The sequence below is a fragment of the Carettochelys insculpta genome, chromosome 12 (assembly GCF_033958435.1).
Source record: "Carettochelys insculpta isolate YL-2023 chromosome 12, ASM3395843v1, whole genome shotgun sequence".
NCBI classification, from domain to species: domain Eukaryota; kingdom Metazoa; phylum Chordata; order Testudines; family Carettochelyidae; genus Carettochelys; species Carettochelys insculpta.
The window spans coordinates 29,713,117-29,737,213 of NC_134148.1; the positions used below are offsets into that span (position 1 = coordinate 29,713,117).

The following is a 24,097-nucleotide window of genomic DNA, read 5'->3' on the forward strand; positions in this document are numbered from 1 at the left end:
CAACCTGCATGCACCCTCCAACAGGTGTGTGCAAAGGTGAAGGAGCTGCGTCAGGCATACATGCTGGCCAGGGATGCCCAGCACCGCTTGGGCGCAAGGGTGCCCTCCTGTCCTCACTACGCAGCCCTACACCGTATGTTGAGGGGAGACGATGGGGCTTCAAGACTGGCAATGGTGGACACCAGTGAGGAGGTCTCCCCCATGGAGGCCAGCACCATGGACCCAGGATCCTCCACAGAGCTGCAGGACAAGCCGTCCTCCGACCCTGACGCCAGCCAGGACATGCTCACCGTAGCCCTGTTCTCTGGTCCCTCCAGTGCCATGGTGTCAGAATGGGCATCCCTGCACCTGTACATGTTCACCTCCAATGAGCCCCCCACAGGGAGCGTACACCCAGGTGTGGGGGGGAAGGAGCCAGGGCGTGCCACAGGCCTGGAATGGTGCCACCAGGAACACGCAGTTCGGGCCTGGCACATGCACTATCCACCTGTCAGACTGTTCCACAGGGACCCCTGCAGTGGCCCCCAGACAAACCCCAGGGCTCTGGTGATGGCGGGGGGGGGGAAGCCACCCAACCCCATCATGTGTGGGAGCACACCAGCCACAAGGTTGATGTGCCCACTGCACACACCGCACCCCTGCGTGTGGCACTACACCACTGGGCATGCCCGCAGGCAATGGCCACCAGCCACCCCCAGGCTACACCAGGTAGACCCGCTCCACGGGCAGGGACTGCCTCATGGCCCCCACTCCCACAGGGGCACCGGCTTCTGGGGCCAGCCCAGTAGGGAGCTGAGGTTGGGCTCATGCCTACTGCACCATGGTGTTGCCGTCACACAGGGCCCACGTCCTAGACAGACCAATCCCATGGCCCAGGCGGGGGCCTGCCGATCAGTGGGGGGGAGGTCCCAGGGACTAGGCTGTGGCAGAAACTCAGTGCGCTCCCCCATCCCACCCCACACCTGAACCATCCAAGACCCAAGCCAGCCCTGATGCCCAGCCTGGCAGCCCCAGTGGGGAAGCCAAGCTTGCAGGACCCGGACCAGCACTGCCCAGGGAAGACACAGCACGGCCCTGGAAGCATGCTGCCAGCCCACAGGTCCGTCGCCAGCTGTCAGACAATGGCTATCAGGCCATGGCAGCTGCCATCCGGGAGCAGAATGCCGTCGCCCAGGAGCAGCTGCAGGAGGAATGGGAGCGGCTGCAGGCAGAGAGGGAATGGCAGCAGGAACGGGTGCAGGCCTCAGGTCTTGGGCTGGCCCGGGTGAACCATGCCCTGGACCTGGTTGCCACCTGGTTGGCCCAGGGAGCAGCACCCCAGGGCCCTGAGGCTCCCCCTACCCCTGCCGGTGACATCCTTCCTCCTCCCCCTGCTGCCTCTGAGCCCAGAGCTCTGGTGCTGGGCCAAGCCCTGTGTTGGGCATTTGGGAGCCCCCGTGCCTACGCCCCCCAGAGGTTCTGTCAAGATTTCTCTCTTGACAGTGACTTCTGTCAACAGAAACTGCCCATGTAGACGTGGTCTTTGAGATCTACTAATGAAACGTGCTATATAAGAGCTGGGTATAATATATCAATATACATATTTTCTTGTTATGCAGATTCATTTTAAATATCATGAGCCAAATTAATCTCCAGGCCAATTCCTATGACTTCAAAGGTCTAGAATGGGGAATAATTTGTGCCAATGTTTTGTTCATACTCACATCATTCTTTGCAGCGCCTGCATTTTTGTCCTCACCTAAGGATGTTTGGCATTCCTTTGTCCTGACTGACTGGTGCTCTTTACAAAAACATTGGTTTGCAATACTTTCTTAGCACCACTAAAATCTTGCTCATGTTTAATTTCATTACACCAAGACACAAAAAGCATTCCAGGTGGCTAAAGAGCTTTCTGTATTAAATACACATTTCAGAACTTACAGACCCAGTAAAACTCTCACCTTATACATACTACTCAGGAATTTCATTTCTCTGTTTATTATATATATGTATAACTTACAGTGATATAAAAACATATAATTGTTTTTCTTCATAATTCTGCCCTATTTAATGACCCAGTAATCCAGATCCCAAGTGGTTAGTCTATGAGGACAAAAGCCAAGTGATGTATCACTGACAAAGGAATTGGATTATTGCCAGATAAAACGTTATTATTATGGCTAATGTGCTTGTCATTTTTGTAATAGGTTTTAAAGTAATCCTTTATATTTATATGGTACCATCCACCCTGAAAGATTCCAAGGTTTTGTGTGGCTTGATAATGGTGTCTTGCTACCCACCATCTAAAAGTAACAAATGAGGACTTGAGAAGCAGGTGACTGTTTGCACCAGTGATATTACAGGAGTATAATTAGGAAGGGATGCAAAGAATAATGTTGCCATTTGAAATGACATGGAATTTTAGATAGGCAGACTACAGTATAATTACCCTCGTTTGGCATATGGCCAAGAGGTGAGTGTTGCTATGCTTATTAATGAAAAAAACCCCCCACAAAGTAGTCACAAAACTCCATCTCTCATGTGAAAGATGGGACTTCCACAAGCTTAATTCTTCTTGCTATCACTGTCAAAATCGATCCCAACTCTGACATTCCGAGTGCAGAAGGTGGGGGCCCACAAGAGACATTAAAATTACCTGGCCTCGACAGGCTTCTGCTTAAAAGCTTCCCAAGGTCACAGATTCCCTGAAGGCAGCTGCCACCACCTAAGTGAGAAGAAACCCTTTAAAAACCAAGTATCAGAGAGGGAGCCGTGTTAGCCTGTAGCTTCGAGAACAACACAAAGTCTTGTGGCACCTTATAGACTAACAGATATTTTGGAGCATAAGCTTTCGTGGGCAAAGACCCGCTTCATCAGATGCACCAGAGCTCCATCCCATCTCAACTAACTTCTTATTTTCCCCAAATGGACAATTACCATCTAAGAGCATCAAGGAGAGAGTTTCCTTTTCAAATTATCTCCAGCTAAAGAATACAGGAACCAGAAATCTTGCTAAAATTAAACACTTACTGCTTTACATTTCAAATGCTCTAAGTGTTTTTTTCTGTATCTTTAGCACAAGGCTAAAAGGATTTTTAGTGGTGTGTTTGTCAGTGTCTGAAGCGTATGGAGGTCTCTTTATACCAAACCTTGTTTAACATTGTCTAAGGTTGGACAGTAATGGGATTATGTTAACACATTTGGCCCATTTATTCCATTTAAACTAATACAGCAGATCTCACTGGGCTTGTGGAACCTGGCTCAGCCAGAAATGATGGGCTAGATGCAGGAGTGACTGGGTGAAATCCTGTGGTCTGTGTTATGCAGGAGGTCACATGAGATGGGCCAGCCTTAATAATCCATTACTGGTAATGATGCTTGAAAAGTAAAGAACTCAATTTGACTCTCAGGGCCTGACTCCTACTTTCAAGTGTCTAATGTGTGGACACATATCTGGGCAATGTATGTGCAAAGTGGGTGTAAAGCAGTACAAAATCAGTATTATAGCATTTTACAGTTTGTTATGTATAAGGTAATGGAGAAAAAGGCCCTGAGAGCACAAACCATATGCATAACTGGTAGTTAGAAAAAAATTCTACTTGTACACTCAGCACATTTTATCTGACATAAACTTGCAGCCAGACAATGACATTTTTACAGACACACTCTTCATGCCAGCACCACATTAAGTGTTACTGAGTTGTAAAATGTTTTCCCACCCAAGATTACAAGCATATCCTGCTAAAATGATGGAAGAGCTTGGCCATGGGTAAAAAAATATCTCCAGCACAGGCCTCTAGATTTTTAACCAGCTCAAATTTTCTTAGAATCTGGTAGTGATGCTTATATATTTGTTTTAAATCCAGAGTATGCCTTAAGGATCTGATCCTGCAATCACTTACACACCCTGCAAGGGGAAGATTCCTTGTCTAGGTCTACACTGCAATACAAATCCCACAGCATCAAGTCCTACAGCTTGCGTTAACTGACAGTGGCTTAGCCTGAGACACCTCCCTCCCCCTTGGGATTTTAGAGCCTGGACTCCAGCCTGAATCTGAATAGTTATTGGCAGTTGTTAGGCCTGTGGCCCAAGCCCCATAAGTCTCATTTAGCTACATAGGTTAGCCCAGTCACAGGTCTTTTACTGCAGTGTAGAAGTACCCTTTGAGGTCAATGGGAATTGTCCTGTGAGTCAATGCTAGTTGGGTGGGCATGGTATTACAGAAATAGGTCTTAAATTTGCGGGGAGTGAGGAACAGAAATTGCTTAGCTATTTCTTCGGACTCCAATAAAGATTGAACTGCACCCTGAAGAGCAGGCATATTGTTGCTGTACAGCTCTATATCTGGCAGGGAATAAATGAATCACAATCAAAAGTTCAGGAATTCCTTTGCAGAATAACCAGTTACCTTTCAGTACTGGTCAACTTGTATCCATCATGCACATGCTCTGTGCAATTTACCTGCCAAGGAAGGTTAGTTTACGGTTACATTATGTCATTAAAGCAAATCCCACAGGGACGTCACCTTCTTGCGAATTAAGGCCCACCCTGACTGGTCACCAGCTCTCCCTTTCAGACTGGCTGGACAGTCAGGCTGTGTCCATCATGGTCAGTGTTGTTACACTTACACTTTCAGTGACCTCAGGCCTGTTAATCACGTAGTGCCATAGTTATATTTTCAATCCATTCAACTTTAAATTAAATCTGTGAAAAATATTTACAATGAATTCAGCACATTTTAAGAGTGTTTGCAGGGCTGAAAGGGAGAGATTGAGTCCAGCCCCCAGCACTGAGGCAGAGGCTGTGTACATCTGGATCATCCCTGACAGCGATTTATCTTACTGTTCTTAAAAGCCTCCAATGATCAGGATTATACAATCTCCCTTGGTAAATCTATTTCAGTACTTAACTCCCTTTATTCTCACAGGCTACGTATACATGAGAGAGTTTTATAGACAAAACCGGGGTTTTGTCAACAAAACTCACAGAGCATCTACACATAACATGCATTTTGTTAACAGAAACTGTAGAAAAAAAGCTGTGTAGATGATTTGGGGGCCCTTTTGTCAACAGAGTGGATCAAAGGATCGATCCGCTTTCATGTGTAGATGCGATCTGCCAACAGAAGTTTTGTCGGAACATCTCTTCTGACAGTCAGTAACTTCTGTAGATAAATGCTTCTGGCATAGATGTAGCCATAGACCTGGATGCAGGCAGTCATAGTAACGGCAATCATGCCTCATGGTCAGAAAAGGAGTCAGAAAGCAGAAGTCAGAGCCAGAGAAGGTTTCACAGCTGGTACATGCTATGGGCTAAAGTTGTGCAACTCCAGCTGAATGAATAATGTAGCTGACATTGATGTACCTAAGGGCAACTACCTGCACATCTACGCCATGCTAGATGAATGGGAGAAACTCTCCCATAGACTTACCTTACACATCTTGGGCAGGTGAAGTACCAGAGTCAACAACAGTGTGTTTGGCAGTTGATTTAGTGGGTCTTCATTAGTGGGCTGGTGGCTGCAGTGTCCTTCCATTCAGTAATGGAGACAAACCCTCAGAGTCAGACAGTACGCTGGGAGAAATACAAGCAGGAATCTGGAACCAAGCAGGCACCAACAGCAGTAAGGCAGGACTCAGGAGTCAGGCCAAAAGAGTGTCCAACATAGCAGCCAGCTAAAGATTCCTATGGGTCAATTTCCTTTGCCTCCTTCTTGCTTAAATAGTGAGTCTGAGCCAATCAGAGAGACCAGATGTCTAATCCAATGGGGAGCATTGTGAACAAAGTCTATGGTGAGAGAGGGTCCATCTGACTATGCTCCCCACCAGTACCACTGAACTGTTAGGCAGTAACTGCTGGTGGGGAACCCATAGACTGGGCTCAAGACCTGCCATTCCTCAGACTTATATTCAAGAGTTTTTTAAATATCTAATCTTAATTTTGATAGATTAAGCCTGTTGCTTCTTGCCCTGTCTTCAGTGGACGTGGAGAACATTGATCATCCTCCTCTCTGTAATACGCCTGAACATATCTGAAGACTGTCATCAGGTCCCCACCCAATCCCCAATCCTTTCCTCAAGACTAAACATGCTCTGTTTAACCTTTCCTCATAGGGAGGATTTATCATTTTGTTGATCTCCTCTGAGCTCTTCCCAGTTTGTCCATATCTTTCTTAAAGTGTGGTGCCAAAATTGGACACAATACTCCAGCTAAGGCCTCACCGCTGCTGAACAGGATGGAACAATTATCTTCCATTTCATACATACAATGCTTCTGTCAGCACACCCTTATGTAATAGTAGCCTTTTCCATAACTGCATGGCCTTATTGACTCATATGTAAGGCTCTGAGTTCGTCATGGAGGCATGGGCATGGTGGGCCATGAATAAGGCTACATTTTGCCATGAACAGCTCTGGCACCTCCTGGCCCAGTTGCACTGGGCACAGCTGAAGCAGTCCTGAACCACCATGCCCCCTTCCCTGCAGCAACAGGAGTCTGGGTGTGGCAAGTGGCTGGATGTTGAGGAACTGGAGAGGGTGAAGGCTCTGAATGGTACTTATCTTGGGGGGTGGGAGAGGTGCTCTCTGGAAGCAGCAACATCCCCCTCCCACAGCTCCTAGTTGGAAGTGCAGCCAGACAGCTCCACACATTGCCTCCATGCTCTGTCTTCACCAATGAGTGTCATCCCTGCAGCTCCCACTGGCCATGGTTCCCGGCCAATGGGAGCTACGGAGCCAGTGCTCTGGGCAAAGGCAGCATGCAGAGCCACCTGGCTGCACCTCGACCTTAGACCTGAGGAAAGGGTGTGCTGCCATTTACATGGAGCTGTGCGAAGCCGGTTAGGAAGCCTTCCAGGCTCCCTCACCCCACACGAATGGAGGGTGTGTGCTGTGACTCTTCCTCCTCAAACACCCATGTCATCCCTTGCCCCAAACCCAAGATTTAGGGGTATATAGTACAAGGCATGGATCAGTAACAGGCCATGAATTTTTGTTCACTGCCTATGACCTGGTCAGCCTTTTCCTAAAATTACCCATCACTAAAATGTAACCTTTTTCATATTCAATTTACTTATGAGAGAGTCATGTTGAACTGTCAGAACCCTTACCAAAATCAAGATACATGACAACTCCCACTTCCCCGCATCTGGTAAGCTAGTAACTCCGTCAAAGGGATCAATTTTCTTGACATATAAATATTGGCTATTACTTATCACATTACAAGGTGCTTACAAATTAGTTGGTAAATAATTTGCTCAACCATCTTTCCAGCTTTCAAAGCAAGACTGGTCTGCAATTCCCTGGATTATCTTTGTACCCCACTTGAAATATCTGTACTTTGTATTCCCTCCTCCACTCCTCTATCCACCTGTCCAACATGAGTTCCTGAAGATAATCACTAAGGCCGTTTCTACATAGGCCACTTCCTTCAGAAGTGGCATGCTAATACACGGAATGAAAGATGCTAATGAGGCGCAGATGCAAATTCCCCATGCCTCATTAGCATAACATCACGTGATTTGGAGTCCGGAAGACTGTTCTTCCGGATTCCAAAATGCCGTGTAGAAGCGTGGCCCCAGGCGGGGGGGGGGGGGGGGGGGGGGGGGGCGGGGGAGGGTGGTCCAGAAGGAAGTCCTTCTTCCGGAGGCCCCTTTTATATTTCCCACCCTGGTTTAACAGAATAATTTTGCTGCTGATGAACCATAGTCGGGAAGAAAATTTATTCATAAAGGCGGATTTGATAACATTGTCTGACAGAGTAACTCTAAATGTTCAGTCTTCTTAGGTGTCTTAACCAAAGCATATGTTCTAAGATAGTGGATCTCAGCCTTTCCAGACTGCTGTGTCCTTTCTGGAGTAGGATTTGTCTTGCATACAACAAGTTTCACCTCACTTAATAACTACTTGGTTACAAAGTCAGACATAAAAATACACAAGTGTCACAGCACACTTGTACTGAAAAGTTGCTCGCTTTATCATTTTTACCAAGTAATTCCAACATAAACCGATAATGTGAATAGTGTACTGACATTTCAGGAAACAGGCTATGGGGGTGGGGGTGGTTGACAGAATTGCCGGGCTCCTGGGCAAGGCTGGGGGCAGCTCTGCACTCCCAGAAGGGGCAGGCTCTTGAGCTGAAGGGGCTGAGCTGGGACAACCAGCCTTCAGCATGCTGTGTCCTCCCCAGACAGCCCTTAGTGTTGCATGGTGCTCCAGCAGCAATTTACAGGGCTCATGGCTTCAGCTGTCAACTTGCTGCAGTAGCAGCAGCAGTGGCTGGGAGCCACAGGTCCTTTTGAATCGCTGGGCCTGGGACAACTGCCCCTTTTGCCCCTCCTCTGTTGATAGGCCGGAATATTCAGAGCAGTATAAACAAGACATTATCTCTGTGAAATTTTAGTTTGTACTGTCCTCAGTAGTGCTTTATATGTAGCCTGTTGTAAAACTAGGCAAATATCTAGATGAGTGGGAAGACTTCTGCATAACAACCCTTCCCCAGGAGTCCACATACCCTGGGTTGAGAATAATGGCTCTAAAAAACTTGTGAAATTCTGCTTCCCTGGGGCAAAACAATCCAAAGTCTATGCAGTATCAGAGGTGAAAACTGAGATGATTTAAGCTATGATAAAATACTAAAAGGAATGTCACTTTCATTTTCAGTGAACTTTCTATTCTATATATTAATAGTAGCACCTAATGGCCTCAATAGTATTGGGTGTTGGACAAACACATGGTCAGGGACAGTCTCTGCTTGGAAGATCTAAAGCTTCAAGGTCCCAGTTCTGTGACTTGTGCCATGGGGACACAACTCTTGCTCCTGCATGGAGCCTCACTGACTTCAGGCAAAGGAAAAGAAATACTAGTATCCCCATTTTGCAGAGGGGGAACTGAGGCAGAGAGTGATCACATGATTTGCTGAAAGTCATGCATGATATCTCTGACAGTTGAACGAATCCAGATGTCCTGAGTTAATGAATATTCATAACACTCTTTCCCCTTATTTTGCAGATAGAGAAACAAACTTAGAGACGGAAAATGATTAGCCAATGGCCACAGAAAGAGCAAATGTGATGTGGGGTATTAGAACTCAGGATTTCCTGTCTGCCTGTCTTTTGTTCAGACCACAAGCCTCTGCCGGTACTTTCTGCCTACTAACTGAATTGTAAAGAATTAAGATCAGACTCTCCATCCTTTTAGATAACTGGAAAAATGACCTTCCTTCTGAACTCCACTGCTTATTCACTACTTCAGGATTATATAGAAGACAAATGTAAAGCCAACTGTTTGGTTTACACTAGGGAGGTAATTTAATTATACACACTTAAATCTAGCTACAGCAACTGCACAGCCAGAATCAGCTTATCTGCAATCAACTTACCTGGCTGTCTGCACAGATGGAGGTCAACAAGAGAAACTCTCTTGTTGACCTCCCTTACTCCTAATCTTAATCACCATCATGGATCAAATAACATCGTGATTGGTCCAGCAGTCATCAGCACTAATCATTGCATGTGTGAGAAGGACATCACGCTAATCTCGAGAGCAGATGATGACATAGCCTATGAGGTGCCAGTGCTTTGATCGAGGATGTTGCCCTGAGGTCTTAAATTTGTTTTCCTGGCAGAAGAAGGTGTTCATGACAATAAGCTCATGTTCCATACATTTTGTAAGGAGGAACACTCCACTGGATTTGCTGTCGTCAACTCCTTCTTTCTCAATGGCAGCCTGCCAGAGGTCTGCGTCTCTTCCGACTCTGGCATCGAAATTCCCCAAGAGAATAATCTTGTCTTCTTTGGGATGTCTTTCAGGACTGTGTCCAATTGGTTGTAGAACTTCTCCTTCACATCATCTTCAGCATCTAGAGTTGGTGCCTAAGCACCAATGACAGTTGACTGTTGGTTTTTGGCAAGCTTTAAGTGGAGAGTCATGAGTCACTCATTGATGCCAACAGGGACTTCAGATAGGATCTCTGTCAGTTCGTTTTTGATGGTAAAATCCTATTCCATGATTCGTTTTTCTTCCTTTGGGATTCCTTTCCAGAAAAATGTGTACCCTTTGCCGCCTTCTCTTAGCTGTCCTTCTTCTGGTCTACACATTTCTGCCAGGGAAGTTATATCACTGTTGAATCATTGCAGCTCATGGGTGATAATTGCCGTGCATCTTTCAGGTTGCTCACTCTATGGGTTGCCCATTAGAGTCCAAATATTCCATATTGCAAAGCTTACTGTTCAGTTTCAACTGCACAGAGGTGAACCCACTGGATGCGGTCATCTAGTCAGAGGAGTTGAGACAGACTGTGTTTAGGGCACCTTTTCTAGCCCCTCTTCCCATGTGGGGTGAACAGAGCAGATCCTAAATAGGGCTGCTGAGTCATGGATGCAGCAGCTGGACCATTCTACCATTTCACGTCTCAAAACAGAATGAATGATATATATACCTCCACCAGCTACATGCTGGTCCATGACTACAAGCGTCCAGATTTCACAATCCTGCTACCATCACCATTCGCCAGTCACCCTAGGGCTTAATTTTAGGAGAATAGTACGCAAAGGAAGATGCCTGTGCATGAATTCTTTCAACGTGCAGCCACTGCAGCCACCACATGCTTCTCGATGGATAGAAGGCTCAGGTCCATGGCATGGGATCCAAAACAGCTGGGAGTCTCCTGTCCACTGCAGCCTTCTGCTTTCACAGCCATTGTAGCATTACTCTTGCTATCCTCTGCCAGTCCTGCCATTGAGGACTTTTAGGGTTGTGGTTCAGCTGGGCCCTTCCCCTTGATTTTGCCGTCTTGGGTGACCCTGCTAGGAGTATGAGAATCCCTATGGTACTGATGTGATTTACCTTGACTTTAGCAAAGCTTTTAATATGGTCTCCCACAATATTCTTGTTAGCAAGTTAAAGGAATGTGGATTGGATAAATGGACGGTAAGATGGATAGAAAGCTGGCTAGAACATTGGGCCCAGAGGGTAGTGATCAACAGCTTGATGTTCGGATGGCGGTGGGTTTCTAGTGGAGTGCCCCAAGGTTCAGTTCTGGGTCCTGTTCTGTTCAACATATTTATCAATGACCTGGATGAGGGGTTGGATTGCACCCTCAGCAAGTTTGCAGATGACACTAAACTAGGGGGAGAGGTAGATACGCTGGAGGGTAGGGATAGGGTCCAGACTGACTTACACAAATTGGAAGACTGGGCTGCAAGAAATCTGATGAGGTTCAATAAGGACAAGTGCAGAGTCCTGCACTTGGGCTGGAAAAATCCCAAGCATTGTTACAGGCTGGTGTTCAACTGGCTCGATAGTAGTTTTGCAGAAAAGGACCTGGGAGTTGTAGTGGATGAGAAGCTGGACATGAGTCAACAGTGTGCCATTGTAGCCAAGAATGCTAATGGCATATTAGGTTGCATCAAGAGGAGCGTTGCCAGTAGATCCAGAAAAGTGATTATTCCTCTTTATTCGGCTTTGGTGAGGCCGCATATGAAGTACTGTGTCCAGTTCTGGGCCCCCAGTTATAGGAAGGATGTGGATGCACTGGAGAGGGTCCAGCGGAGGGTGACCAATTAGGGGGCTGGAACATCTGACTTATGAAGAAAGGTTGAGAGAATTGGGACTGTTTAGCCTGCAGAAGAGAAGACTGAGGGGGGATTTGGTAACAGCCTTCAACTTACTGAGGGGAGGCTGCAAAGAGGCTGGAGAGAGGCTGTTCACAGTGGTCACGGATGGCAGAACACGGAACAATGGTCTCAAGTTGCAGTTGGGAACATTAGGTTGAACATCAGGAAAAACTTTTTCATTAGGAGGGTGGTGAAGCACTGGAATGGTCTACCTTGGGAAGTAGTGGAGTCTCCATCCCTGGAGGTGTTTAAGTCTTGCCTCGACAAAGCCCTCGCGGGGCTGATCTGATGGGTTTGGTCCTGCTTAGAGCAGGGGGCTGAACTTGATGGCTTTTTGAGGTCTCTTCCAGCTCTATTGTTCTATGATTCTACGATTCTACGATTGCTCTCAGGTTCATTGGAACACACAAGCCCACTCACCATGACAAGGTGATGATTTGCAGATGCTCTTTGGAAGGTCAGAAAATCACACTAAATATGAGGATACAAATACATCAGGGGAAATACAGCCAATTTTCTGCTATAATTTCCTGCTGTTTAGGTGTAATCTCCATAAATTGAAAATATTTGGTGTCATCCTTGCATAATGTTTGCATAAAGTGTTGGGATCTCTGCCTTATCCTTGGAGAACCCTGCTGAAGTAGTTTATATGAGGCTGGTGCAACAATAATTTCTGCAAGACACAGGGAGCAAATAGGCAACCTGGTGTGGCTGCTCAGGGAGTAGTCTGCTGTGTTTCTTCTGCACAGACCCCCAACCCAGATAATGAATTGCTGTGTGGATTTCATCTGGATGGTATGCAATCTGAATTATCAGGGGGTTTTGTGGGTGGAGTGAATTTTACCTCAAATACTTTAAGATCTGAGGAAGAAAACATGTAATAGAAATGGAAAGTGAAAAGTAGTTTCACGTGTTTCTGAGCTATTGGATAAATTTCATGTTTCTGAAAAGAGCATGAAAACATTAGAGACTAGCATCTTGATAGTTTCATGCAAAGACTTCTTTAGGAAGGCATCACAATCCTGAAAAAATTTCTAGGGTTAGGCTTCATGAATATAGTTTCATATGCTTCTTTCTTTTTTTCTTTCGCTATGTCTAGATTACAGCAATTTGTCAACTGAAGTTTTGCTGGAAGATATCTTCAGACAAAACTTCTGTCGACAGATCACGGTCAAACTGCCAAGGAGATCACAAGAGCGATCTGCTCTGTTGACAGAGCGGACAGACTGCCCAGCCACCCTCTTGAGAAAACAGCCAGCCAGAAGCACAGCACACAGGGCTGCCCAGTGCCCTGGAAACCTTATCTGTCGACAGAGGACCCCCCTGGAACATCCAGACCAGCTTTCTACCAACAGATCTTTGTCAACAGAGGCGTTATGCCTCATGGGGAGTGGGATAAGACTTTCAACAAAATGCTGCATTCTGTTGATTTACCATTGACAGAAAGCCTTGGGAATTTGGACAGTCCCTGGGTTTTGTCCACTAAATGCCAATTTTTTCAACAAAACCTTCTACTGTAGACATATCCTTCCTTCTTTCCTAAAACCATGTTGTGGATTTATCTATTTAAACATAAAACTAATGTGTTTGGAATAAAGGATAAGAAGTATCTCTAAATAGTAGATTTGAATTTTTCTGCACTTTCATAATGCATGTGCATAAAACATAAGTGCTTGGATTGATCCCTAATATAAGGCTTTTTCCCAGAAGCAAACTTTAAGGATGAGGTACAAACTGCTATCAATACTCATTTATAATGGAAATACTTATGTAGATATAGCCCTTTTTATAGTGTTGTGAACAGAAAGGATATTACAGAAGAGAGACTGGATGTGGTAAAAGAATATATTTTGTATCTTCTAAAGGAAGAGGTCTGATTTGTGAATAATTCACTGCGTGATGGGGACTACAACCCTCCCTGATAACAAAGAGTAGCTCTGGTCATAAAAGGCTCTGCCCAGCTGTGCCTGCTGAATATGCTCTCAACTGATGTGAAATTTAAAATGGTGCAGTGTGGGGTGTGGGGGGAGGTGGAGCAGGAAGCAGGTTTGGGGTGTGTGAGGAGGGGCTGAGGGCAGGGGGTTGGGGGTGTGGTGTGTAGGAAGCAGGGTTCGGAGGTGTGAGGAGGGGCTAAGGGCAGGGGGCTGGGGGTGTAGGGGTGCAGAAGGCAGGGTTGGGAGGTGTGAGAAGGGGCTCAGGGCAGGGCGCTGGGGGTGTGGGGGTGCAGGAGGCAGGTTTGGGGGTGAGAGCAGGGTCTGAGGGCATTGGGTAGGGGGTGTGGGGTACATGAGGCAGGGTTAGGGGTGTGAGGAGGGGCTCAGGGCAGGGGATTGGGGGAGTGGGGTGCTGGAGGTAGGTTTGGGGTGTGTGAGGAGGGGCTGAGGGCAGGGGGTTGGGGGTGTGGAGTGCCAGAGGCAGGTTTGGGGTGTGTGAGGAGGGGCTGAGGGCAGGGGATTAGGGGAGTGGGGGTGTCAGAGGCAGGTTTGGGGTGTGTGAGGAGGGGCTGAGGGCAGGGGGTTGGGGGTGTGGAGTGCCAGAGGCAGGTTTGGGGTGTGTGAGGAGGGGCTGAGGGCAGGGGGTCGGGGTGCCAAAGGCATGTTTGGGCTGTGTGAGGAGGGGCTGAGGGCAGGGGGCTGGGGGTGTGGGAGTGTAGGAGTCAGACCTGGGGGCCTGAAGAGGGGCTCTTGGATGCTGATTGCAGTTCCCCTTCCCATCAAGGAGTGAGAGGAAAGTGCAGTGTCCCTGCACTGGGAAGAAGGGGCTGGGGAGTGAGTGACCCAGGCAGCACACTTCCCACTCACTGCCTAGCAGTGACGAAGGGGAACAACAAGCAGCATCTGGGTATGACTCTCAGGGAGTGAGGGGCTTCAGCCTCCCGCCACCCATACCTCCCTGTGGGTGGGGCTCGGACTGGGACAGTCCTATACTGGTGGAGGAGCATGAGCCCAACTGTCCCTTTTAACCTGTCTGGCTGCCTGCATTTAGCACAGCAGCCTGCAGGACAGTCTCTGGGAATCCGTCTGGAAGTGCCCAGTGCCCTGGCCTGCTTATGGAGGAGACAAAGGGGGTGACTGCCTCCAGGCTCAGCATTTCAGTGGGGCATAGAGCTCTGGCCACCACCAGTGCTACTTTAGCAGCGGTGGTGGCCAGAGAGCCAAGCCCTTTCGAAGTGCTGCAGTGGAGGGGGGCCCAGCACCATGGTCCAGGCGGCGCGGACGGCTGAATGCCCGAGCCCAACCTCTTCTGCCATTGGCCCCACCTCCGGCCTCCCTCCCACCTTGCTCTGGGGCCTGCGGCAGCTGTCAGCCCCGCTGACCTTGCCTCCTCATGTAGCCAACCACTCTAGCCCACTAGCTCCTTCTTACTGGGGTGGTGACCTGGGCGTCCTCACTTACTTTCACCTCTGCACTTGTCTTAAGAAGCTGACAACTTCAGTGATTTTCTCCTCCACTTTCTCTGTCATATGATTGCGAGATGAGAAGCCTTTTCAGTGGAACAAAATGCTCATCTTTATTTCAGATGAGCATCCCAAAACTTTGGAAATGAACAGTTTAAGGTTTCTAGACAGACTGAATACCCTGAAAGATGGAAAAATACCATCTAATCTCGTATAAACAGAGGCAGTGTGTCAGCACTAATATCATTCTGTTTCTCACTGGCTGTGTCTAGACCAGCCCCAAACTTCGAAGGGGGCGTGGTAATTAGGGTGTGGGGATATTACTAATGAAGTGCTGTGGTGCATACGCAGCACTTCATTAGTCTAAATCTCCCCCGCAGCAACTTCGAAGTGTGAAACGTCAAAGTGCCGGCTTGCGTGTATGCACTGGTCAGCCGCGGGTACTTCAAAATGCCTGCACTCCTTCCAAGTCCCTTTACTCCTCAAAATTTTGAGGAGCAAAGAGACTTCAAAGGAGCTTGGGCACTTCAAAGTACCCGTGGCTACATGTAAGCGGGCACTTCAAAGTTTCACACTTCGAAGTTACTGTGGGGGAGATTTAGCCTACTGAAGTGCAGTGTAAGTAGTCTATTGTGACCGACAATGACGTCTTGAGCTTGCACAGGCTCATCGGTTGTGGACTCGCATGTGGCTGAGGAGTCGAAGCTTTGAACGGCATGGGCGTTCACAGTGCGGGCAAGGGAACTGTCCTGGCTCTGTTGGTGCGGCTGCTGCTGATGCTTTCTTCCTCTCAGGAGCATCAATGAGGCGTACGCATTGCTGCTCTTCAAAGTTGTCATACGCGTGTCGTATGAGAGTACGCCAGCCTGTTTGGTCTTTTGCATGCTGCTCTAGCTGATCGGTTTTTAACCAGCATGAGCAATGTTGGCCTTCACGCAGTCTTTAGACCTCTTGCAAGGCCTACCTTGATTCCTTTTGCCCTGGGAGAGTTCACCATAGAGGAGTTGCTTAGGGATTCTTGACTCCTCTATTCGTATGATGTGCCCTATCCAGTGAAGCTGGGCATTCAGAATCATGGCTTCGACACTCGTGGTTCCTGCTCTGTCCAGGACTTCCAAGTTTGTAACACTGTCCTGCCATCAAATGTGCAGTATTGACCTCAGGTTGCACATGTGGAAGTGCTCCAGCAGTTTTATATGTTTTCTGTACACGGTCCAGGTTTCACAGCCATACAGGAGACTGGTCAGGACTACAGCCTTGTACGCTTTCAGTTTAGTGGACTGTCAGATATCCGACAGTGAAGTGGAGCACTTCATTCGTAATCTCCCGACACCCTATTACCATGCCCCCTTCAAAGTTTGAGGCTAATCTAGACACAGCCACTGCGCATTCAAATGCAAGATACAGAAACCTGAACAGAATATGTCACAACAGTTATTTCCTAGGCTGTTGAAATATCCCTGTGCATTCAGAAATGTTTGGTGCAGGATCTGAAGAAGTGGGTCTGTCCCATGAAAGCTTATCACCTAATAAATCATTTTGTCAGTCTTTAAAGTGCTACATGACTGCTGGTTTGTTGTGTTAGAATACAGACTAACATGGCTACCTGTCAGTGTTTTGTTTTGCTGCAGGTAGGTGGCAGTGCACCACTGGGCAAATTAAACCATAGTTTCCTTGACAATAACCTAAATTAACCAGTTGTGTGCTCAGAAAGTGTTAATATTTTCATTAAGAATGTTGGGGGTGTCACTTAGGCCCCTCAAAGGCCCATGAGTCACCTCTATTCCAAGATCTCTTTCTTGAATGCTAACAGTTAATTCAGACCTCATCATTTTTATGTATAGTTTCCCAATATGCATTACTTTGCATTTCTCAACATTAATTTTTAACTGCCCTTTTGCTGCCTACTCATCCAGTTCAGTAAGAACCCACTCTGACTCTGACAGCTTTGGATTTTACTATTTTGTGTAATTTTTTATTGTCTGCTAATTTTGCCACTTCACTATTCAGCCTCTTTCCCAGATCACTTGACCATACAGGTTCCACTACAGATCTTTGGCAGACCTTGTATTTACCTATCTCTGTTGTGAAATCTGCCCATTTATCCCTGCCCTTTTTTTCCTATCTTTTAACCAGTTATTGATTCATGATCATTGATCCCTTTTAGCCCATGACTGCTTACTTTGCATAAGAGACTTTGGTGAAGTATCTTGTCAAAGGCTTTCTGAAAGTTCATGTTCAAAACATGAATTGGATCACCCTTGCCACATGGTTATTGCCACATGGCAATTGCCAGGAACAACTCTGGAGCCTTTGTTTAAACATAGGCGTTACATTAGCTACCCTCCATTCATCCGGCACAAAAGCTATTTTAAATGATAGACTACATACTACAGGTAATAGTTCCAATTTCATACAAGTTCCTTCAGAACTTGTGGGTACACACCATCTGTTCCGGGTGACATATTGCTGTTTATCAGTTGTTCCAGAACTTCCTCTACTGAAACCTCAATCTGGAGGAGTTCCTCAGAATCACCTCTTAAAATAATTGTTCATGTGTAAGGATCTCCCCCACATCCTCTTCGGTTAAGACTGATGCAACAAATTAATTTAGTTTTTCCACAAAGGCCCTGTATTGAGTGGTCCTTTGGTACCTCAATCTTCCAGTGGTCTCTCTCTGACTGTTTGGCAGGGTTTCTGCTTCTGAGGTGCTTAAATTTTTTTGGCTGTAAACATGTGTTCTTAGCTAGTTGTTCCTGCTGTATTTATATTGGATTTGCCAGAATTTATGCTCTTTTCTATTTTCCCCACTGGTGCTTGACTTCCGATTATTAAGGGATGCCTTTTTGGGCAAGTCAGAGGTAAAGGAAGGCATAGTTGTTGGCCCCTATGATCCAGAGAGCCTGCTCTTCAATCCTGCCTCCCAAGAACCTTGTTGACACTGGGAGCAGCTGCTGCACAGTAAAATAATTTGTGTGTGTGTGTGTGTGTGGTGTGTGTGTGTGTGTGTTCACAGTACGATAGACCATAACACTTAAGATAATGTGGACTGGATCAGTATTATCTTATAAAATGAATTCCCTGAGGGATTGAGGAGTTGTGTGAGGGGGAGAACTCTGGCTAGGTCTATACTACTGCAGAAGATCAACCCACTCAGGGTTGATCTTTTGGGGTTTTGCCAAAGTCAACCCTAGAACTCCTTGCAAGTATAGAGAATTAAGGAAGGTAGATGGGAGAAACATTCCCGTCAACCCTCTTCTGTATAGACAGATACTGAAGTTGACTGCCAATAAGTTGATTTTAGCTACGAAACTGGTGTAGCTAAAATTGCGTATCGGTGGTCAACTTCTATGTCTAGTATACACATAGCCTTTGTCACAGTCAGTCGCTCCATTCCAACCTTCAGAATCTGATCTTTGTTATCACTGGGGCTTTTGTGGGAATAGGGGCAGAGATATAATCTTTTAGAGCTGGCACCCTTTTCTTCCACAGGCAGGAGGAAAGATATACCAGATTTGGATTCTCTCACGTCACTAACTGTGAAGATTTAGCCACCATCTTCATGCACTCCAATGTGAAACATTGGCCACTGCTAGTGGCAGAGTATTTCTCAAGAGTTGCAAGTTCCGGGATTATGCACTTTTATTTTAAAAAGCAACATGTGGCAGATCCTCAATTGGTGTAAATTAGCACAGGCTCATTGAAGCTACACCAGTTTACACCAGCTGAGGATGTTGCCCCTACTAGTGTATTCTGGTAAGGCCTCACTTCCTGCATACTACATCATTTAGGATGAAGTGGGGTTTTTTTTTGTTTTTTTTTTGCCTTTCTTTGACCTCAGTGAGATTTTTTTTTTTCATTTCTCTATATATAGCCACAAACCGCACATTCATTAAAGGAAGCTTTAAGTCAGAGGGTTGTACGGGAAGGACCTTCTGTGATGCAGTTGCCTCACTTGCTGTTATTTAGTTCATCTTATGAAGTAAGTTAGCAGTTTCACACTGGTCAAAGGCTGTGCTTTGCTCTCTGCATTTGCTTCTAAATGGAAAGCTCCGAGTACTGCTATGTTTACTGTTTAGTCCAGGATTATCTGAAATACATTCTTCAGGAACCAGAGCTTGGACAAGCCCCAAGCAGAGTTGCTCATGTCTTAAGAAAAGTTGCATCTTCTCTGCAAAAGGAAAACGAGGAGTGTCTAAAGCCATGTTTGGACACACTTGATATTACCTCTGTAGATGCTGCCAAAAGAATTTTCATTCAAGTCATGGAAAAAGAATTTGATGATGGAAAGACTAACTGGGGACGGATCATGACAATATTTATGTTTGGAGGAATTCTTTCTAAGAGGCTTCAAGAACATGGAGTTCAGCTTACAGGAGATAATAAAGAGCAGATTTCTTATTTCATCACGGAGTACATTATAAACAGCAAGGCTGAGTGGATAGAGGCAAACGGAGGTTGGGTATGTTTGAGTGCTATATTTTATAATAATTTTTCACTGCTGTCTAGATCAGGAGAATTTTCCTTAATACATTTCTAAATGTTGTTTTAACTACTATCAAAATGTTCTCTCAATTTAGTCAAGGATTTATTATTTGCTTTGTTTAAAAGTTTTATATCCTGAAGTCTTCCCTAAGACTTAAAGCAAATATTTTGCTGCAGATCTAAATCAGAGAAAAATACAAGACCTTTTTAAGGTACCTGTGACAGTATAAATTGTTAAAGTATGTCTTGACTCTTTTTTACCATACATTTTCCAAGCTGAAATTAAAGTGAAAGGAAGTAATAACACTATGACCAGCCTGATCAAAAGCTTTTGAAGTCAATGGAAGGGGAAATCTTTATAGGTGACATCCTGTCCCTGTTGAGGTTAACTGAAGGTTTGCCATTGAACTCAGTGCAGCCAGGTTTTCATCCTCTTATCAATTTTGTTGTACAGTCTGATAACTAAGTATAATTCGGGTCAAATCTTGCTTGCCTTATTCATGCATTGAGGCTACTCTTGTGAGTGGAAATTGGCTGACCTATTCCTAAGACCTCACCATGGTTATTCCAGAAACACGAATAAAGTATTTGACAAACAGTATGTCTCTCTGTCCAGCATTCTGTATGTGACCAGCTGATGAAAGTCCCTGTGCTGACGCAGATGAAAACTGTAGGAAATACCACTCTTTTGCTTTTTAGAGTTTCATCATGCAAACTTGGTTTTCTGCAGACGTTTAGGAGAAGTTGAAAGTAAATGACATCAGAGCCTGGGATCCCCCGGTATTTTTTGTGTGTGTACATATGTAAATATCACTTTCACTTCATATCACCTCTTGGGGCCTGATTCAGCTCTCATTGCAATTACTCTTGATTTATACCCTCGTAGATGAGCTCACAGTCAGCCTTCTTTTCTCCTTTTTTTCACTTTTCCTGCTCTCTTTCCGTTCCCCCACACGTTTCTCTAGCTTGCTTTTGATCTATTTCTCTGTTGGGTAATAGTTGTGGTGAATTTGTGGCACTTCATACATCGTGTTCATAGCGATTCCTCTGCCTGCCTCTTTACATCAAACCTGTTCAAGTTCAGCATCTATTCCTGATTCTTATTTCCCTAATCTGGAATTTTCAGTCAGTACCTCATAATACCAGAAAGAGAAGTTTTAAAGGGGGACTGTTAATAAGTTTATTAAAACAGAAATACAGGTCAGTATATTACCTGCAGAGATGGGCGCAATTGCAAAGTTTAAATCAATCTAAATAACGAAATTTCCTCTGAAGCAATAGGCAGAGAGGGAGCAAACCTGGCCATGTTCTGACCTGGAAATAAGACAGGCATTTTTAAAGCCCAATTTTTCTTTTCTTTTCTTTTCATTTTCCTAGCTTGTAAACCTGCTTCTGCAGACTTAAAGGCTCAACACTATTGAATGGAAAGCCTCCCACTATCATGAAACAATGGTGCATTTTTCAGAAGCTCATTATGTTAAAGCTATAACCAGACTGTACATGTTCTTTTCTACAGGAAAATGGCTTCCTCTCTCTGTTTGAAGAAAAACGATCATGGCTGTCATTAGTCAACATTAAAGCAAAACTCATGGATGCTTTTTCCATCTTCAGTCAGTACTATTGACAAGATGGAGATAAGCCTACCCCATGTAAACTGGATGTTGCAACAAGATTCATTGCAGTGGCTCCCTTCAAGCAAGAGGAAGATGAATCTGGCTTCTGGAATGAAGGACAGTGCTTTCTTGCTTACTTTATATTTTAATTTACACATTTACTAGTAAATGTTTCACTGCTGGCTTATTTGACAACAGTGAAGACTGGAATCCTCTAGCTATTTAAGAGGTACAGAACTGACCCCCATTGTGCCTCAACTCTAACCTGGAGAGAACATCTCTAGGAGAGACAGAGAGCGGTTCACGTCTATCTTCTCTGATGCACTTTCAATGATGTGCATTATTTCATCTACACATAATCCAATGGGTTAGGAGCAGTATCAGTTTTAAATCTGAGTTTAAAAATCTTTGAGAATTAAATGCATCACTTTATTGTGTTTTGCTGTTTACTTTACCAGCAGAAGATTGCCTAAAGGGGCTAAAACTCATGAAAGCACATGGGAGCTCATGAAATGGATCAAATGATCACTTTGGGACCAGCAGTTTAAAATATGTGTAAATATTTACTAATTAGTACAATGGCATCCATTTAACAATTTATTTAAAAAAATGTTTTTTCGTATGCATGGTGGTTGTTCATTTTACCTGCAATGGTCACATGATTTATTTGTGTAAAGAGATGCTTTTAAGTGGCCAAGTGCAAAAAACTTATTCAGAATGTATTTGTATCTTTAATTAAAACATGATCAATAGGTTTTGGGGAAAAATAAAATATAAACCTATACTTTATTTTTATCAAGTTTCATCATTGCTTTTCTTCCTTTTCAGCTAAGATAGGACAGGTCTACACTAGACATGAAAGTTGAACCTAGATATGCAATTCCAGCTATGACAATTGTGTAGCTGGAATCAACTTATTTAGGATAGACTTATCCAATCATCCTTACTGATGAAGGTCAACAGGAGAAATTCTTCCATCAACCTCCCTTTCTCCTGATAGTTCGATTTTGCATGTCCCCACTAGGCGTGTGAAATTGAACCCCAGAAAACTGACCCTGACTTGGTTGATCTCCCAGTAAGTGCACATATACCCTTAGATATGTCCAGTGAAGCAAATCTAAATCTCTGGGCTTGATGAAAGTGACCCTATTTCCCTAAGCTGAATACAGGACACCTGGTAAAATTACTCTCATTCAAGTGAGTTCAACAGTAATCCACTGTACAGATGTTTAACTTAACATCAAGTTGACCGACACCCTGTTAAAAAGAAATACCGCATAGTTGGATTCTTCTGATCTTTAAACTTGACATGGGGTGACTTCCCCCCCAGCCCCAAAGACACGAGGAGAGGCAACACACACACTCACATACACCTCTCCTACAGGAGGGGTGACCAACTGACCAAACCATCCCCACCCAGTGCTCTCCACCCTCCATGTCTAGCTGGGCCCCCAGGATGGACCTGTCTCTCCTACTACTTGGCACTGCATCTTTCCGAAACAATGTGTGTGTGTGAGGCACACAGGGTCATATTCCCCCACCAGAATGTGGCCAGCAGCAGCCTTTTGGCACTGTGGAGCAGGGGAAGGATGAAAGCTGCTTGCAGCCATAGAGGGGGAGAACATGGGAGAAAGGATGACCTGGCCCATGCCTTTGCAGAGCTCTTCTCTCCCCTCACCATGCTCCTGTATGGCTGGGAGCAGCGTGTCTCTTCCTGCCTGCACAGTTTCCAAAGGCTCTAATATCTCCACACTGTTGCTGTCCATAGACATAAACCAGCCACCTCTTGTCCCTGACTACAATACAGACAGGAATGGGCTAAGTGCTAAGGTACATTATGCATCAGAGAGCAGGGAACCTGACTGCTGGAGCTTCAGTGAACTTTGCCAGTGAGGTGGCTGAGCACGGGAGGATGTCTAGAGGACAGAACAGCCTTGTGCTCCCAGGAGGCACAACCCAGGGCAGGGTGCAGGTGAAGAGGATGCTAAGCCCCTGTCCTGGGGGCTGCTGTACAGTCTGCACATTTGGGGTGTCAACTAGCTGGAAATTTCTTCTCCCACCACTCCAGAACTTAGCTGAGGGGCAGAGAGGCTTCTTGGTGTCAGTGCTGTGCGGGGCTTTAGCACATGCAGGGCTCAGCTCCTCTGGGCCAGCCCTCTAGGCCAAAGGATCCTGGGCTTTCCTGGGGCACTGGCCCAGTCAGAGGCCATGGGAGAAGGAAGAAGCCTGCCAGCCAGGCTATTGGTGAGCTCAGCACCCCAACCAGGGACTGGGTCTCTGCACAGCACTGGGAGCAGGACTCGTCCTGCCAGGGGGAGGGTGGAGGAGCAGGGCAGGGCAGGGGATATAAAGGGGCAAAGCAGGGAGAGGGCAGCAAGATGGGGAGCACATAAAGTGCAGGAGAGGTGACATTTAACAACCCACCACCTGACTCCTGCCCTGCACTTACCAACAACCACAGCTCGCAGCACAAAACCAGTGTGGGGTGGGGCCCTGTTGGCTGAGAGACCGCATGCAGCCAGGGCTGTGCTGTTGGACCTGTATGGGGAGTGGCCAACCTCTGGTGCTGTATCTTCCCACCATTAGCCTTGTACTCCCATCCTCCTTGTCTGCCACTCAACTAACCCCACTTACCACTAGTGGACGGGCTGCTTGCAAGCAGGGATCTGGCCAGCAGCAGGACTGTGCAGTAATGATGGGAATGGGGGAGGACAAAAGATACAGGACTATTTGCTCATTTTTAAGAAAAATATGGGACACCTGCAGGAGGGCTTAAATGTTGAACTGTCCCTTAAAAACAGGACATCTGGTCACTCCCAACTTGATCCAGTGCCTTCTGATAAAAAGACTTGTTTACAAACCAGTCTATAGCATTTTTGGTGCATTATACAGCAATTTGTATAAGCTGCCTGTTAGATCTGAATGAAATATTATCTGTGGATCAGATTTGGATGGCAGTACTAGTCATTTAGTCCAAGGTGAACACATTTGTACTAAATTAGGCCTTA

At 45.8% G+C, this 24,097-nt stretch overlaps 2 protein-coding genes across 4 annotated transcripts in view; one reads left to right on the forward strand and one right to left on the reverse strand.

Moving 5' to 3' along the window:
- The window catches only part of ZFAND6 (zinc finger AN1-type containing 6), a 99,178-nt gene that overhangs the window by 65,199 nt on the left and 9,882 nt on the right, over positions 1–24,097 (reverse strand). For 2 of the 3 annotated variants that reach the window (XM_075006372.1, XM_075006369.1), the window contains exons 2-3: positions 5,412–5,577; positions 2,636–2,704 (exon numbers count right to left, since the gene is read on the reverse strand). The gene's annotated coding sequence lies outside the window, so the exon portion shown is untranslated. The remainder of the gene's footprint in view (positions 1–2,635; positions 2,705–5,411; positions 5,578–24,097) is intronic. The other variant, XM_075006370.1, reaches the window with a different exon arrangement.
- On the forward strand, positions 19,034–21,872 carry BCL2A1 (BCL2 related protein A1). Its single transcript, XM_075007058.1, has 2 exons — positions 19,034–19,453; positions 20,993–21,872. Exons 1-2 carry the CDS (start codon positions 19,034–19,036, stop codon positions 21,098–21,100), a joined length of 528 nt encoding a protein of 175 aa, XP_074863159.1. The 3' UTR covers positions 21,101–21,872.

Excerpts from the sequence above, each read along its gene's own strand:
- BCL2A1 (XM_075007058.1), top strand. The coding sequence starts at position 19,034 with ATGGAAAGCTCCGAGTACTGCTATGTTTACTGTTTAGTCCAGGATTAT. Across the intron at positions 19,454-20,992 it reads TAGAGGCAAACGGAGGTTGG|GAAAATGGCTTCCTCTCTCT; the intron begins GTATGTTTGAGT and ends TCTTTTCTACAG.